The 14,311-nt window shown below is 39.1% G+C and overlaps 1 protein-coding gene across 1 annotated transcript; it reads right to left on the bottom strand.

Moving 5' to 3' along the window:
• Nucleotides 1-218: 218 nt before the first annotated feature.
• Nucleotides 219-10,800, bottom strand: LOC131313248 (auxin response factor 6). Its single transcript, XM_058341458.1, has 14 exons — nucleotides 9,738-10,800; nucleotides 9,140-9,252; nucleotides 8,463-8,561; nucleotides 8,327-8,383; nucleotides 8,064-8,222; nucleotides 7,881-7,965; nucleotides 7,389-7,479; nucleotides 5,898-6,062; nucleotides 5,689-5,811; nucleotides 5,046-5,121; nucleotides 4,752-4,899; nucleotides 3,195-4,297; nucleotides 2,728-2,918; nucleotides 219-697 (listed from the first exon to the last, which is right to left on the bottom strand). The coding sequence occupies exons 1-14, from the start codon at nucleotides 9,778-9,780 to the stop codon at nucleotides 499-501; spliced, it is 2,652 nt and encodes an 883-aa protein (XP_058197441.1). The 5' UTR covers nucleotides 9,781-10,800; the 3' UTR covers nucleotides 219-498.
• Between the last annotated feature and the right edge of the window lie 3,511 nt (nucleotides 10,801-14,311).

The following is a 14,311-nucleotide window of genomic DNA, read 5'->3' on the forward strand; positions in this document are numbered from 1 at the left end:
GTTTTATCAAGTTCAAAACTGTGCAAACATCATCAAGTAAGAGAGAGAGAGAGAGAGAGAGAGAGAGAGAGAGAAGAAGAAGAATTCAGAGAATGGCTTGTTACATCTTGCTACAAGGGGAAAAAAACACATCACATGGATACTAGAACCTTTCAAAAAAAACCTTCAAATCCATACTGAAAAGATTAGGCATCCACTCAAGCCAGTGATACGCTAAATAATCCTGAAAACTTCAGTTCAGTCTTGACATATATAACAGAATAAAACAGCAGCAGTTGTCTCTAAGAATATCAGTTTCCTACTAAAATAGGTACCGGTGGATTCCTTGAGCATAGTAACGAACCAAGATTTTGTATCATACTTACAATGTAGCTAATAAATAACCGTTAAGCTAAGAATTAGGCAATCCTTCCACATGATTATATCGGATAGGAAGAATCGCTAACCTTACAGGAGACGGGAGCTGTGTCTTAACCACTAGTTAATGGTTTCAGACTTTCAGTAATCAAGAGACCCCAGAGAGGCGATCCCATTCCTCAAATTTCTCGAGCCCTGTCTGCTCCCATAGTCATCACAATTGCTATTAGAGAGCTTCTGTATTGGGACTGAGTTCAGAAGCTCTAGACCCTGTTTGCCCATTTCTTGCACTTCTTGAGGAGAGAGAATCTTGATGCACCATACACTGCTCACGAACTCCCTGGCAAGTAACGTAAAGCGTAAAATACACAAGAAGACAAGATGCATGTGAACCCACAAAAAAAAAAAGGAAACATGAGTAATGAACAGTCGAAGCCCATATCCCACAATATAAGAACATTTATAAAGGAACAAATTCGTTTTGTTTCCATCAAAACGGCCAAAATGTTTTTTGTTTACTAAAAGACCCAAATAAAAATTGTGGAGTCCCGAAATTCTAATGTTCCCACGACACATGCTGAAAAGCACCAAAATAATAGAAATTTAACATACTTGTAGAGGGTTGTAGAGGGGTTTTCCCGATCTAGGGGACCTACGCCTGACCACGTGGGAGTATAGTTGATACCACGTGAGGGTACGTTGTAGAGGATAACCCCGACCACGCACGAGACACGTGGCCAGGTCGGTTGCACTACGTGAGGGTGCATAAGGCCGAACAGGATACTAGATCGGCGATAACAGGTAATGTTGCTCAGCATGATAGCCAAGCAAATGGTACAACCACAAGGGTGTTTGTAACCACCCGTGCTAGCTAACCTGCTTAACTTCTAGCCTAACCACGTGGCTCAAAAGGTTAACCTCAAATTATACAATAGCTCGACGCGTTTCATTATATACCATATCATTTTCCCATTACCGGGCGATGTGGGACTCTCCCACCAAAGTGGGTTCTCTCACAATCTCCCCACCTTAGCTGCAACGTCCCCGTTGCACCCCAAGGTCCATCACAACTCACCAAGCGATGTCTCTATACCCACTTAAGCATGGCAAGCACCTCGGGCTCATCTCATGTGGGACCCGCCCAAGCACGACAAACACCGCAGGCTCTCCACCTATCGGGCCTACCCAAGCATGTCTCCTCGTGGGATCCGCTTCACACTTCCAGTTGGTGCAAGCTCTAATACCACCTGTAACGACCCGCGCTAGCTAACCTGCTTAACTCTTAACCTAACCACGTAGCTCAAAACGTTAACCTTAAGTTATACAAGTTATACAGTAGCTCGATGCGTTTCATTATATACCACATCATTTTCCCAGTAATTATATACCACATCATTTTCCCATTACTGGGCGATGTGGGACTCTCCCACCAAAGTGGGTTCTCACAGTGTTAACCGTAGTATAACCGACCTATGAATTAGGGCGGTTAGGTTATTGTGGAGTATTCTAGAAGGGGCATCCTACGTGATAGGAACCAATCAGAGGTTGAGTTGCTATATGGAACGAATTCCACATATAGGAGGATTCCTAACGGGGTAGGGTTTCCTAACGAGAAAGGGTGCTCGGAGAGCAAGTCAAGCAAAACCTATAAATAACAGGTAAAGCCTAAGGAGAAAGGTAAACAGTCTTTGGGTATCGTCTTTACATACGTGATTTAGGGTTTCTCTGTTAGTGCGTGGTCTTACTTAGGCATTGGAAGGCCTTTGCCGACGATAGGCAGAGGTGCGCTCATTGTGCCTTGTTTTGCATGTGCTAGAGTTCTGGCAATGTGCACATGCGGTGTGATCTCAAAGAGCGTATTCCAACACTAAGCGGATTTCCCCCTTTACAGTACTGAAACATGGAGTTGTTCTACACCGAATAGAAATATCCAAGAATCACAATTTCATCCTTCAGGCATTTCAATTATACTTCCAGCTCATTTTCAAAATGGTACGGAAACGTCGCCAAAATGTTTTTGAATTCCTAGCTAACAGAAACAACTAAGGGAAAAAAATTGATCCTCGGCGGTTGAATGAATTTGGACCTTCTCATTTCCCTGTTTCTGCAAGTCTTTAAGATGGTTGCTTTTAATTGATAAACTGCCAGACTCTCCAAAGATCCTAAAAGTACTGGATAATGAAAACCATCTAATCATACAAATTCTGGCAATGAACATTCTAAGTAACGGGTGCTCACGCTTGGAAGACCATTTGAAAGTTGGGCCAGAGTCATTCGCCTAAAAGACTATTCCAGACTCTCCAAAGAGCTTATAAACTTGGAAATAGTGAAGGATGTCAAAAAAAAAAGAGTGAAGGATGTCAAACTCACTGCCAGGGGTCATCGCCAAGGAGAAGAACGTCATTCTCCCGGTCAACAAATACAAGCTGCCAGCCTGATCTCAGTGGGTCCTCCAACTGGCCTTCAAGGCCAAACATGCGAGCAAGCTCACTCCGCAACTCATGGTAGCTGCTGAAATTGGAGATGTCAAGTGATCTGCCGAAGGACCCTGCCTTGTAAACCTGTCATTGACAACTGCCACATTAATACTTGAAGACAAGGATATTTGGGTAATAGAAATTGATAAAAAACATGACTACGAAACTAAGGAAAGGAAAACTAACTTAACAAGGATTGTTCTTATGTGTACGTTATAAGTTCCTTTTGTTTTGTTTCTCTGTTCTGGGGTGGGGGAACCGGGGAAAGGAGAGACTAAATGGAAGACTGTATATCAGAAACAGGGTTGAAAAGATTTGGAAAACGTAAGAAAACAAAGAAAGGCAAGTAAGTGAAGTAACCTTAACGAAGGTTCCAGTTGGTTGGTTTTCTTGACCCAGATTTTCAGGAGACTGTAGGAAACCAGATTCGTCAATGCAACTGGAAGGTGTCAATACTGGATTAGTTGAAAAATCTGTGCCTGTAGTCCCTGAATTACTCAAATAATTATTGGAAGAGGCAAAGTGCACATTAGCCGAATCACCATCACTACCAACTCCCCTAATGCCTGACATCCCATTGTGCATAAGAAGAGACGAGGAATCTATGTTAACCCCAAACAAAAGATGGTTCTGATGATCGTTGCTTCCTTCTTGATCAATGGAGCACTCTCTACCAGGAAATGGTGGCAAGGAGATAGCATTTCGAGAAGTGTTTGTACGATGCGGTCCCAACTGCTCCACCTGAGGAAGAATACATTGCGATGCTGCAGAGGATAGAAGATGATCAACAGCAATTCGCTTTGGTGGCCACCCAGAAGAAGATAACAATGCATCACTATTTCTTGGTAAGTTTAGCAGGTGGGATGCTTCTTCTTGGGTAAATGAACCCATAAGGCTGTGGAGAGGAGAAACAATCCCATTGGTGACAGGGTTCCCATTAGAGTCAGAAAAGCTCTGTTGTTGGCACATGGAAGAGATAGCTTGCAATGATGGTGAATGGGCTTGAGAGTTTGAAGCAAACTGAGAAAGGGCAGAAACAGCATTTGAAACTTGCTGCTGTTGCTGTTGTTGTGACAATGGTGGCTGTTGTTGATTTTGATTATTGAAAGCGTTCTGGTGCTGCAATTGTTGCTGAAGAAGATGAGATTGGGATTGGGGCTGAGATTGCTGCAACATCTGGGGCTGAACTAGACCAGGAGGCATGCCAGGGGTATTTTGGAATTGAAGAACGGATGGAAGTGTCTGTTTGGAAGGATCGGAAGCCCTCATCTCCTGAAGAGCAGCAGCGGCCATAGCTTGGTACATGTGATTCTGCATACCAAGCATGGAGGCATCAATCCTTGGTTGCATCCAAGGCGCGACCCCTATGCCTTGAAAGTTGAGAGACTGGAGACTGCGATCTCCGTTATCACCCTGGAGCCACATGAGTGGCGAATTCATTCCCAGTTCATCCTCCTTCATCCCTAGGTGTAAAAACGAGATATGGATTTTAAAAAAATAGAATGACAATGAAAAGTTATCTTGAGGCCTAAATGCAATAAAGGCGTCTTAATCAAAATTAGATACTCAGGAGAATAGAAAGATTTAAAATTCTATATCTACACTATTTATGTTTTGAACTGATTTGGATTAATTATACGTACACACATGAGAAGGGAAGATGAAATTTGGTTTATTTATCTAATTTTCCCAATTAAAAAATTCTCACTTTTTGAGAGGTTTCCTTTTTACCAACACTCCTAATTTATACGCAAGAATATTAATTTAAATAAAGGATAATCTGCAATTTTGATTCTTATTACAATTACATGCTACGTCACTAAAGAAAAACCCTATTCGGTAGTGTTGAGGTTAGAAGGTTCAGGTGTACTGCATTTCAAACTAATAAACGATTTGCAATTTAGTAGACAAGTATACCGTTAAAAGAAGGTAATCCAGGAGGCCATGGTCGCTTGAGCCTGATGGGGAATGGGGATGGATACATGGGGAATGTTGTCAAAGGTTCAATTTCCCATAGAGAGACTCTAGGCTGCCTTTCCCCAGCAGTAGACTCATCCCAACCAACCTGCATTCAACAAAGTTAAAGTCCGTAACATTAGGTCTCATTCATTACAAAAACGTACCAGAGCAGTCGTTTGCCAAACATGTTAGGAATTTTATTGAAACCATCACAAAGGATTTTTTATGAGAATTAGAAGGTATTGAACAAACCTTCACTGAGCGCCAATGCGAGTTTGGCCACCGAGTAGGATCCATGTCACTAATGCCAGTGATGGTGCCCATGTAGCTGAACATAAAAGAAATATTAATGCTAGATTTAGAACATCTACAATGTTTTAAATTCATAAGAAAGAATTAGACACGATAACAGAAGAACCAAAGAAAACACATTTTGTGAGACTCATTACAGAACATTCAAAAGTATTTATGCCGACTACGTATTACTACAATTCTACCATGCAAATCTATTGAGTTAAATGGCAAATACATGGTCTATAGGTTATTGAGATAGAGATCTAGTCCAAATTTCCATCACTCAACACAAAAACACATAACCAAAAACCAATCACATTCCAAATGAACTCTATGTGAACCTGTTGTATCAAGTACTTTATTTGCAACTTTAGACGCAAAGTAAACAGCAAAGATCTGTCCCATTAACTTACAAAATTTCTAAGCCAAAGAGATGGTAGCTGGCTAAAACTGCATAACTAAGTGAATATTTGCCCCACTAGAGGTCCATATAAACTCTATATAAGTACTTTCCAATCAAAACCCAAACAACATATAAAATCAAAAAAGCAGTAAACATGTCAACAACAATGATGGCAATAACAATAGACGCAAAGCCTACCGACGGACACTCGATTCTTCAGTTTCAAACAGCATTCGGAAGCGCATGCCAACAGAAACTCGAGTGTGATAAACTGCTTTAAAATATTTGGCAAGAGGTATGACAAACTCTGTTGGGCTCGCCCTGCATTTAATGTGTTTGATTTGTGAATTATAAAAAATAAACTTTGACAAAAGAAAATTTATGTCGACCCAAGCAAAGAAACATACCTTGGATTATAAAATATGGTGAAACGGCTATTAGTTGCAGCAGCATGAGCTGCCGCAGCAAGAAGCCCCAAGTGCATGCTGTCACTTGATAAAACTGAAGAAGGCATCACAGTTTGGGGACGATTAGCACGCCGTATACCAAGAAACAATTGGTTCTTCTCATTCCTGATGCATAAATCACAATTCAGTTAACATGCTGCCAAAAAACATAAGGTTTGCAGATGAATATATTATTGCAATACGTCAAATCCAGGATAAGAGAAAACAACAAGACAAAAATGATGTATTTTTGAAGTCTCGTAAAAAACCCTCTATCTCAATTCCAATCGATCATTGTCCAAGCCATAATTTTACCCGCACAAATGGTTACAATCATTTAACCTATGAAGCACCGACACTCCTCAAGGCCAGCACACGAGGGCACAGCGGCAAAATACGTATGGGACATGCCCAGTGCCAGCCCCGGCACAAGGCCCAGGCATTGGGCATCCCCAAAATGCCTAATATTTGGCGCACCCCAGTTTTTTTTAGTATCTGGGTTGGGTAGGACTCTTTTTAGGAAAGGCCCAATCCAAGTTTCAGAAGCAAGGGCCAATCTCTAGAGCATTGGTACTGAGGCAGTAGGACTTTCTACTTATACAAGATTCTTTGCCTTCATTGTTTCCTTCAGCTATAGGTGGGAGGCTTTGTTTTGCAACTTGTTTGTCCCACATATCGCCAGAGCAAAGGCTCAATTGGCAAAGTACTCACCTATAAAGCCCTCTACTCTACCTGTTCCACTTGCTCACAGAGTGGTTGCACATGAAAGCAACATTCAGCAAAAATCGGAATTAAAATTAAAATTAAAATTGTTTTGAAGGGAAATTTCAAATTTTGAAATATATATACATGTATTAGTCAAGGGGATTTAATATTATAGTTTTGGCTTTCTTGTATTGTGAATATTTATTTTTCCGTAAAAATTGTCAAGCGTTTAGGACATCATTCTTAAAACACGCCTTGGGCACCCAAATACCTTGGGCCGGCCCTGGACACGCCACGTGGCGTTTCCAATATATTTAATTCATGATTTTAGGGGGGCACGGCGGGGACACAGCAGGGGGTTAAATATGCATTTTTTTTTAAAATTTGGGGGGTAAATGTGTATTACTTCAAATATTGTGGGTTGAAAGTGGAAAATGATGTATATATGATGCTTATTCATATATATTGAAGCTTCATGATTATTCATCAAACTATGTTTCCACTTGTATAAAATATGTATTATTTATTTATTCAATTAATTTTGTCGTGTCCCCTGCCGTGTCTGTGTCCCCATTTTTTAAGAAATCCCGTGTCCGTGATACGTAGCATTTAACTATATTGTTTGGAGGAAATGCTCAGCAACAAAACACAAAAGGAAGAAACATGTTACAAATACATTCCAAAAGCACGAGGAAGAAATTAGAGGGAACTCAGGGAAGATATACAGAATAACTGACAACTGCCTACCATATGAAAAGGACTGAATCACCAGCAACAAGTCTTTTTGCACTGACAAACACACTCCACCCAGTAGTAAGAAGATGCCTCTTTGGCTGGCCTGCAGTAATAAGGGAACCCATAAGTACGAAGAATCATTTTTCAAGTTTTTAATAAATTATTTTTCATTTTTCATTTTTCAGGAAGGGGATAATAATACGTGAAAGAACGAATAGTTTAAAATTTTAGCAGGCTCCAAAATGAGTTTATTCGAATGAAACTCATAATCATAAGAACGTAGGTTTTATAACCATGAACCTAGCAAAAGAAAATTCCGCATAGCATCCTCTAGGATCTCCCTCTTTCAAAATCGGACATGATAGTTTCCTTATGCATAAAGCCCAAAGTCAAAATTCGATTTTTAGCCTCATCCTCCACAAACAGAAACACACTTTTCAACCCAAAATATGACAAAATGATCACGGATGCAAAACCAATTCGGATCTGTGAAGTAGAACTCACCGCGGAATATATGTCTAAATTTCCACTCATTATCATGCAGATCCCTTGCTATTAACTCTTGAGCTGGAGGCTGCTGAGAGAAGTCCTGTGATTTTAAGTATGTCATTAGAAAGACACAGTACGCATATGAAGGCATATCCCAGAACTGCCCAGTCAAATTCATAGCAGCCAAAATGATTTTACCAATGGAGGGAACACTTTTTCAGCAGCACGGCGAGGAACTGAAAATCCTCCATGAGTACTAGTGTCACTGGCTGTCAATGTTTTGCAGAAATAATTTGTTGGCTGCTTGTTGGGGGCACCTAAATCTGCTGGAAGGAAGGAGGCATCCTTTTGCTCTTGCTACAAAAAGGTGTAAAAATCAGAAGAAATAAATAGAAGCAAACAAAAAAGTTGAAGTAGATCATAAGAATAGGAAAAAACCTAAATTTGGCAGACTACCATACCTGGCTCAGTGGCTGCAATGTCATCTGAGCATAGACCTCATCTGTCTCCACATCTGCCTGTTGTTCACAATTTTTAATTTAGTACATATCAGAAAGTAAAAATTGAAAGAACCATACACCGTAACTATCTCCTTACATGCATTGTCACATTGTGAAGCTGGCAGATAAGTTGAGGAGGTAAGCTCGGGTAGTTAGGTATATGGGCATCCACTTCCTTGTGGGTCGATGCAGCAACCTATATAGGCAACAGTTTAAACTGATTCAGTTTAAGTAATACCACAATGAATCCGCTTGACATAAAAGGCAACAGTTTAAACTGCAAAGAAGTATTTGGACATGTTATAAAAGTTCATTATATCAAAATATTGTAACAAAAGTAACGCAAATATGGGTTAGAAATAGTTCTCGGAGAGGGCTTGTGACTTGAACTGCCTAAATATGCATTTAACCGCAACCCAAAATACATATACTACATGTGCCATAAATGAACATGCACATACACATATATGAAGTCACCCAACAACTAAAGCTTAATACTCAGGAGGCGGGCTCTTCATATGGTTTGAGGTAAATCGAATATCACAGCAATATTTCTTAGCCTATGTTCGGAGATTGCATTCTAAACAGATAGAGAAAGGAATCCTTATAAAAGACAAACATACACGAACACAAAGCAAGGTTGTGAAACCCAGCAAAAAATTACAACAAATGTCCCAAGCCGGTCAATCAAGAGTAAACAGAACGGCTGATATGAGATTTGACATCAAAATCTAAGTCCAATATACAGGCTATTCCCAAGCTAGGTAGACTGACCTGCTCACTGTGACCCTGAGGGAAATAAACCACGCGGCTCCCAATGACAGGAAGGGAAACAAGAGGACCCGCACACGCGTGCCAAAGTTCAGAATTCAGACATCTCTTCTCCCCTGCAGATTAAGTTCCAAAGCGATGTAAATTTTCAAGAAGGATAACACAATTTTTACCGGGGGGAAAATGGGACAATAAATATGCAGATATACCATATCAGGACAATAAATGAATTGTCCCTAATTTTGGTTACCCAGCTTTAATGAAGCCAAGAAAATTACTACTGCACTATTACAGAAAGGAATTAGGGACACCATTACTAATTTACTTACCCCCAAAAAAGACCTTACGAAAATGCAAGAACACAAAAAAGACGAAAACCAAGGAAAGGGATTCGAATTAAATGGCAATTAAGATCCCTGAATAATAGACAAAGTGTTGCCTAAAAATCAGAGTAGCCCCAGAAGCTAATATGATAATGTTTTGCAGCTAAACTAAACCTTGATAGAAGTTCATACCCAGAAATAGGGGAAGGGGATAAACAAACTTTTAAAGTTGATTAAAAGAACCAACGGGAATATACAAAGAAATACACAACTCATACCTTCAGGCGACTGCTGTGAGAAACCAACAGAAGAGAGCCTCATTTCTGGAGATTCAAGAACGGCTTATTACAACCCCAAAAATTTGGAGCCCCAAACGCTCTTACCACAACAATTCAAGGGACTGAAAAATGGATTCTTGCACTTCCTTCCCACCCAAAAACACCATATTACAACCTTCACTTTTTCCCCCCCCCCACAAAAACCCCCTCCAAATCTGAATGTACTCCCAAGTGCTAACCCAGTACCCCCCCTACAACCTTCAATGTCTAGGAAAAAACCACCAAGAATACCCCCCTCTGATCACTTCAACCGAACCCAGTTCCACTAACAAACACAATTGACTTCAGCCTCATCCGCACTTGATCTTCTCAAACCCAACCCCAAATACACCAATCAAAAAACTGCAAAAAAAATCAAACCTTCCACCCAGTTAACCAGTTCATACCACACCCCCAGTTGCCAAATCTGTCTAGCTCAAAATAGAGAAACACAGAAGGAGAAAAGAATCCGGAACTCAACAGATCTCAGCTCAGCCGAACCAGACTTAGAAGCAAAAGCAGAAGGAAAAAAAAAACCCCAAGTTCGAGCTTAACCAGCACCAAAAACTTACTTTGAGCAGAAACCCTAGAAAACCCAGATCCCCAAAAGCGAATTTCACGTTCAGGTCACGAGTAAAATCCTAGTTAGAGCTGGAACAAAGAGTAATACTTCATACAAAAGCACGGATTCGGGCAAACCGGTGATACATACACAACACACATGCATAGACACTGTTCTTATTATGTAGGTCTGGAAATGTAAAGGGGGGATTGAAGTTGGAAACCTAGGTTTAGACTACAGTTTGAGGTAATTGTGAAGTGAGATAGAGGATACTAGTACTAGGACTGATCAATGATGGTACTGGATTGGCTCCACCTTTCTCTCTCTTCTGCTTGTGCTCCCTCGCTTTGCTTTTTTACTGGATTGGCTCCTCCTCTCTCTCTCTCTCTCTCTCTCTCTCTCTTGCTGTGTGTTTCTCTCTCCTCGGATCCAATCAATCTTCACTACTGCCTTTATGACACAATAATCAATTTAAGGATTTATATTATACGTAGTACTATATATATACTCCTATAAAAACAATGCGTAGTAGAGTATATAGGGAGGGAAAGCGTGTTGGATTGTTTTTTAAAAAAAAGTGAATAGGAGGTGGAACTAGATCCTCTCCTGTCCAGTGCAATTCTGGATCTGTTCAGAATTTTTTAGTAAATTACTGTAGACTATTGATTTCTTCAATATAGGAGTATGATTTTAGATTTGGATTGTTTTCCCCACTTCAAATTTTGGATTGTAAAGGATTTGATCTTGTGAGAATGTTGGAGAGAGACTGTTTTAGGAGGAGTTTTTGTTTTGAGAGATAAAGGTTTTTAGGGTAATTATAGTGGAACGAGATACCTAGAATAATGAAAATAATAAGATAAGTGAAAATTTATTAAGGCCCCGTTTTCACTAACTAAAGATACTAAAAATTTAACACATTTTACAATATCGTTTTTACTAATAAAAAAATTCAGCATTTTACCATCTCGTTTTCACTAATAAAAAAAATGTCAACAAAAATTATTTTTACTACAGTAACTCTACTCACAAATCCATCAACAACTTATTCACTAACAAAAATAACTTGACATTTCTCAAAAATTTATTCACTATGGGAAACACCTAATAATTTTTCACTACCGAAAATGCCCCCTAAGAACGGTGAGGGGTTTATTCTATAGACCTAAAGCGAATATAATTGTTTCAGACATTTTTTTTCGGAAATAGGTCCGGACTGCAGTTTAGCAGTAGTTTACCATTAACAGTTTTTCCTGCTCTTTTTTCGTCAGAAGGATAAATTACACTTTGTCTCCTTCAACTATAACCCAGTTATTCTTCTTACCCTTTTATAAAACCTCTCACATCTAACATACCATTAAAATGCGATACCAAAAGAATTGATGGCTGAGCCGTATGAGATAAGAAACTTTCAAGTACGGTTCTAAAGGAAGGGATTGGCTGGCCTATTGCGCCCAGGGGGAACAGGCCATTCGACAGAAAGACTCTGCAATTGCGGACGCTTGGTTTGATTAAGCCGCTGAGTATTGGAAACAGGCTATAGCCGCTCCGAGTAAACCACCAATTCGAATTATATTATAAATCACTTCTGTGATGACTCCTTTTGCGAGCTTTCCACTCTTTACAAAACCCGACGCAGGAGTTGAAGTCTTCTTTTCCTGTGAAGTCGGACTGAAATGTAGCTGAATGAGTGATCTACAAATAGGAGTCAATTTTTTCTTGTTCCAAGTCGGAATCTTCTGTTTCCTATTCGATTCCTTCTTTGAAATTGACTTCTTTTTGTTCCAAGTCAATTTGTTCTTGTTCTTTGTGAAAGCAAGTCAGTGCTTCATCTAAGCGAGGATTAATCTAGGCGTAGTTTTTCAAAAGTGCTAAAAGTACTAAAAATACCAAAAGTTACTTTTTTTTCCCTTTGTATTTTGTGAAAGAAAAAAAAACAAAACCACCTTTAGCACTTTTAGTAGTTTTGGAAAACTAGGCCTAATTGCTATCAATTTAACCTTCTCTTAACATATTGTTATTCAATTGCACAAACAACATACATGAGATGTGGGAGTAGAACATGGTTATTTTACGAGAGTTCAATTCCGTGATCTTCATAACTGTTAATTTAGTGATTCCCAAATATAGTGCCATTATAGATTTTTATGGGCCACCTCTTTGTTGATGTTACTGGAGCCGCTTTAGAATGTGTCATTGAGCGTTCCTTTGTTGTTCTTGTCTTTCATTTCGTTGTATCTAAAACATGAGACCATTTGTAGAGAAAGGAGAGGGGATGACTAGAGGAGTTCAAGCTATTTAGATTTGATCCGCGTTTGATACGTCAAAAAAGCATTTCAAATCAATTGACTACATAAATTAAATTTATTTACTTTTTAAAAATTTCAGATCAAACTTAAATGCTTAACTACTCAACTAGATTGTGTGTGTGTGTGTATATATATATATATATATTAAAATAAACTATTCAAGTTCAGCTCGTATTTTGCTTAATTAAAATTCATTTGTGGTCGGCTCAAATGATAACCAAAAAAAAAAACTTGAATAATTCATCACTCCACCAACTGAAGTCGTTTACGGCCCCAATTTTGCACTAAGAGTATCTTTGTCATTAGTATATATTTGCCTGCCCACATGATTTACAAGTCCTCTAATTTGTAGCACTATCTTACCCTTCATTCAAACAACAACAATTCTATGGTAACGGTCTTTAGTAACCACACTGTGAATACCACGTGATATGTATTTAAAATGTGAATATTGGTGACACGTCACGTGATATTCAAAATGTGGTTACCAAATATGGTCACCAAAGTTCAAACAAACAAAAGAATGAAGGTTACTTATTTTTTTGCCGGCCATTTTCCCATAGTGCCCATTTCGTTTTCGCCTACCTTTCCTTTTCACCTTTTACAATGGAGACAGAATTTCCAATATTTAAACCAAACAAAAGGAATTTACTTTTTACACCGATGAAAAGGAAATGAAATAAAAGGGCACTTTTGATGAGGGAGCGAGATGCATGGACGAAGTGTTGGCCCTAAAATTAGGAAAAAAAAAAGGGTACTGTAAACCACTGTTCCACTTGTGAAAGCTCCTTTTCAATTCTTGGCTGCGTGGCTCCTCCTTGTAACTCTTGTATAAAAATTTGTTAATTTTCACTTAAAGTAACTGGGCTCCAAAAACATGGACAGTTTCGGACTTTCAGTACTTCAACCCATGAATCGAATACGGGATTCATTTTTAATGATTTGAATGGTGTATTTATTGGGATATTGTATAGAACCCTTATCCAAAAACCCTTATCTTGATTGGAATGGATGTAGCTAACAGTTCAAACTAGCCGATTTTTGTAGCGTTTGGGCTTAGCCAATGGCAGAATCAGGAATGTAATATGCCCTGGGCTAAAATGGGTTGGTGGGTGAAATGAGTTTGGTTAAAATTATTTGGGCCAAATTTTACATATAAATTTTTTGTTTTTTTCAAAGTTGACCTAGGCTAAAGCTAGGACAACCCATAATGAGTATAGTTCTGCCCTTGGGCTCAGCTCATTTAGACGAGCCAAAAATTCAATCAAGTTCTCGACTTGTCGAAAGGCCAGCTAAACCCGGTTTATGCTAAACGAGTCTCTTTAGACCAGCCGAGATTTAGGGTGTCAAGCTTGGCTTGTTTACGTACCTCATGCACATGCTTAAAACACGAGCTTGAGCTCGACTCAATTAATTACTCCTACTAAACAAGTCGATCCAAGCCTCGAGCCGCTCGTTTACAGCTCGGTTCATTTTGCAGCCTATAGTGTAGCCACGTAAAATAAGACAGTACATTTTGAAAGAATAACTGTTTTTTTTTTTTTAAATTGGAAGGTATGACTGTCAAAAATAAAAATGATCATATCTATTAAAACAAGTAAGAGATAAATTACAACATTACAATTATTCTATGAAGTTGACTTTATTTTTGTAAAGATTGTGTATCT

This window comes from Rhododendron vialii, chromosome 13a (genome assembly GCF_030253575.1).
Source record: "Rhododendron vialii isolate Sample 1 chromosome 13a, ASM3025357v1".
Taxonomy (NCBI): domain Eukaryota; kingdom Viridiplantae; phylum Streptophyta; class Magnoliopsida; order Ericales; family Ericaceae; genus Rhododendron; species Rhododendron vialii.

Excerpts from the sequence above, each read along its gene's own strand:
- LOC131313248 (XM_058341458.1), bottom strand. The coding sequence starts at position 9,780 with ATGAGGCTCTCTTCTGTTGGTTTCTCACAGCAGTCGCCTGAAG. Across the intron at positions 8,223-8,326 it reads CATTGCAGCCACTGAGCCAG|CAAGAGCAAAAGGATGCCTC; the intron begins GTATGGTAGTCT and ends ACCTTTTTGTAG. Across the intron at positions 5,122-5,688 it reads GAAGAATCGAGTGTCCGTCG|CTACATGGGCACCATCACTG; the intron begins GTAGGCTTTGCG and ends TTTTATGTTCAG.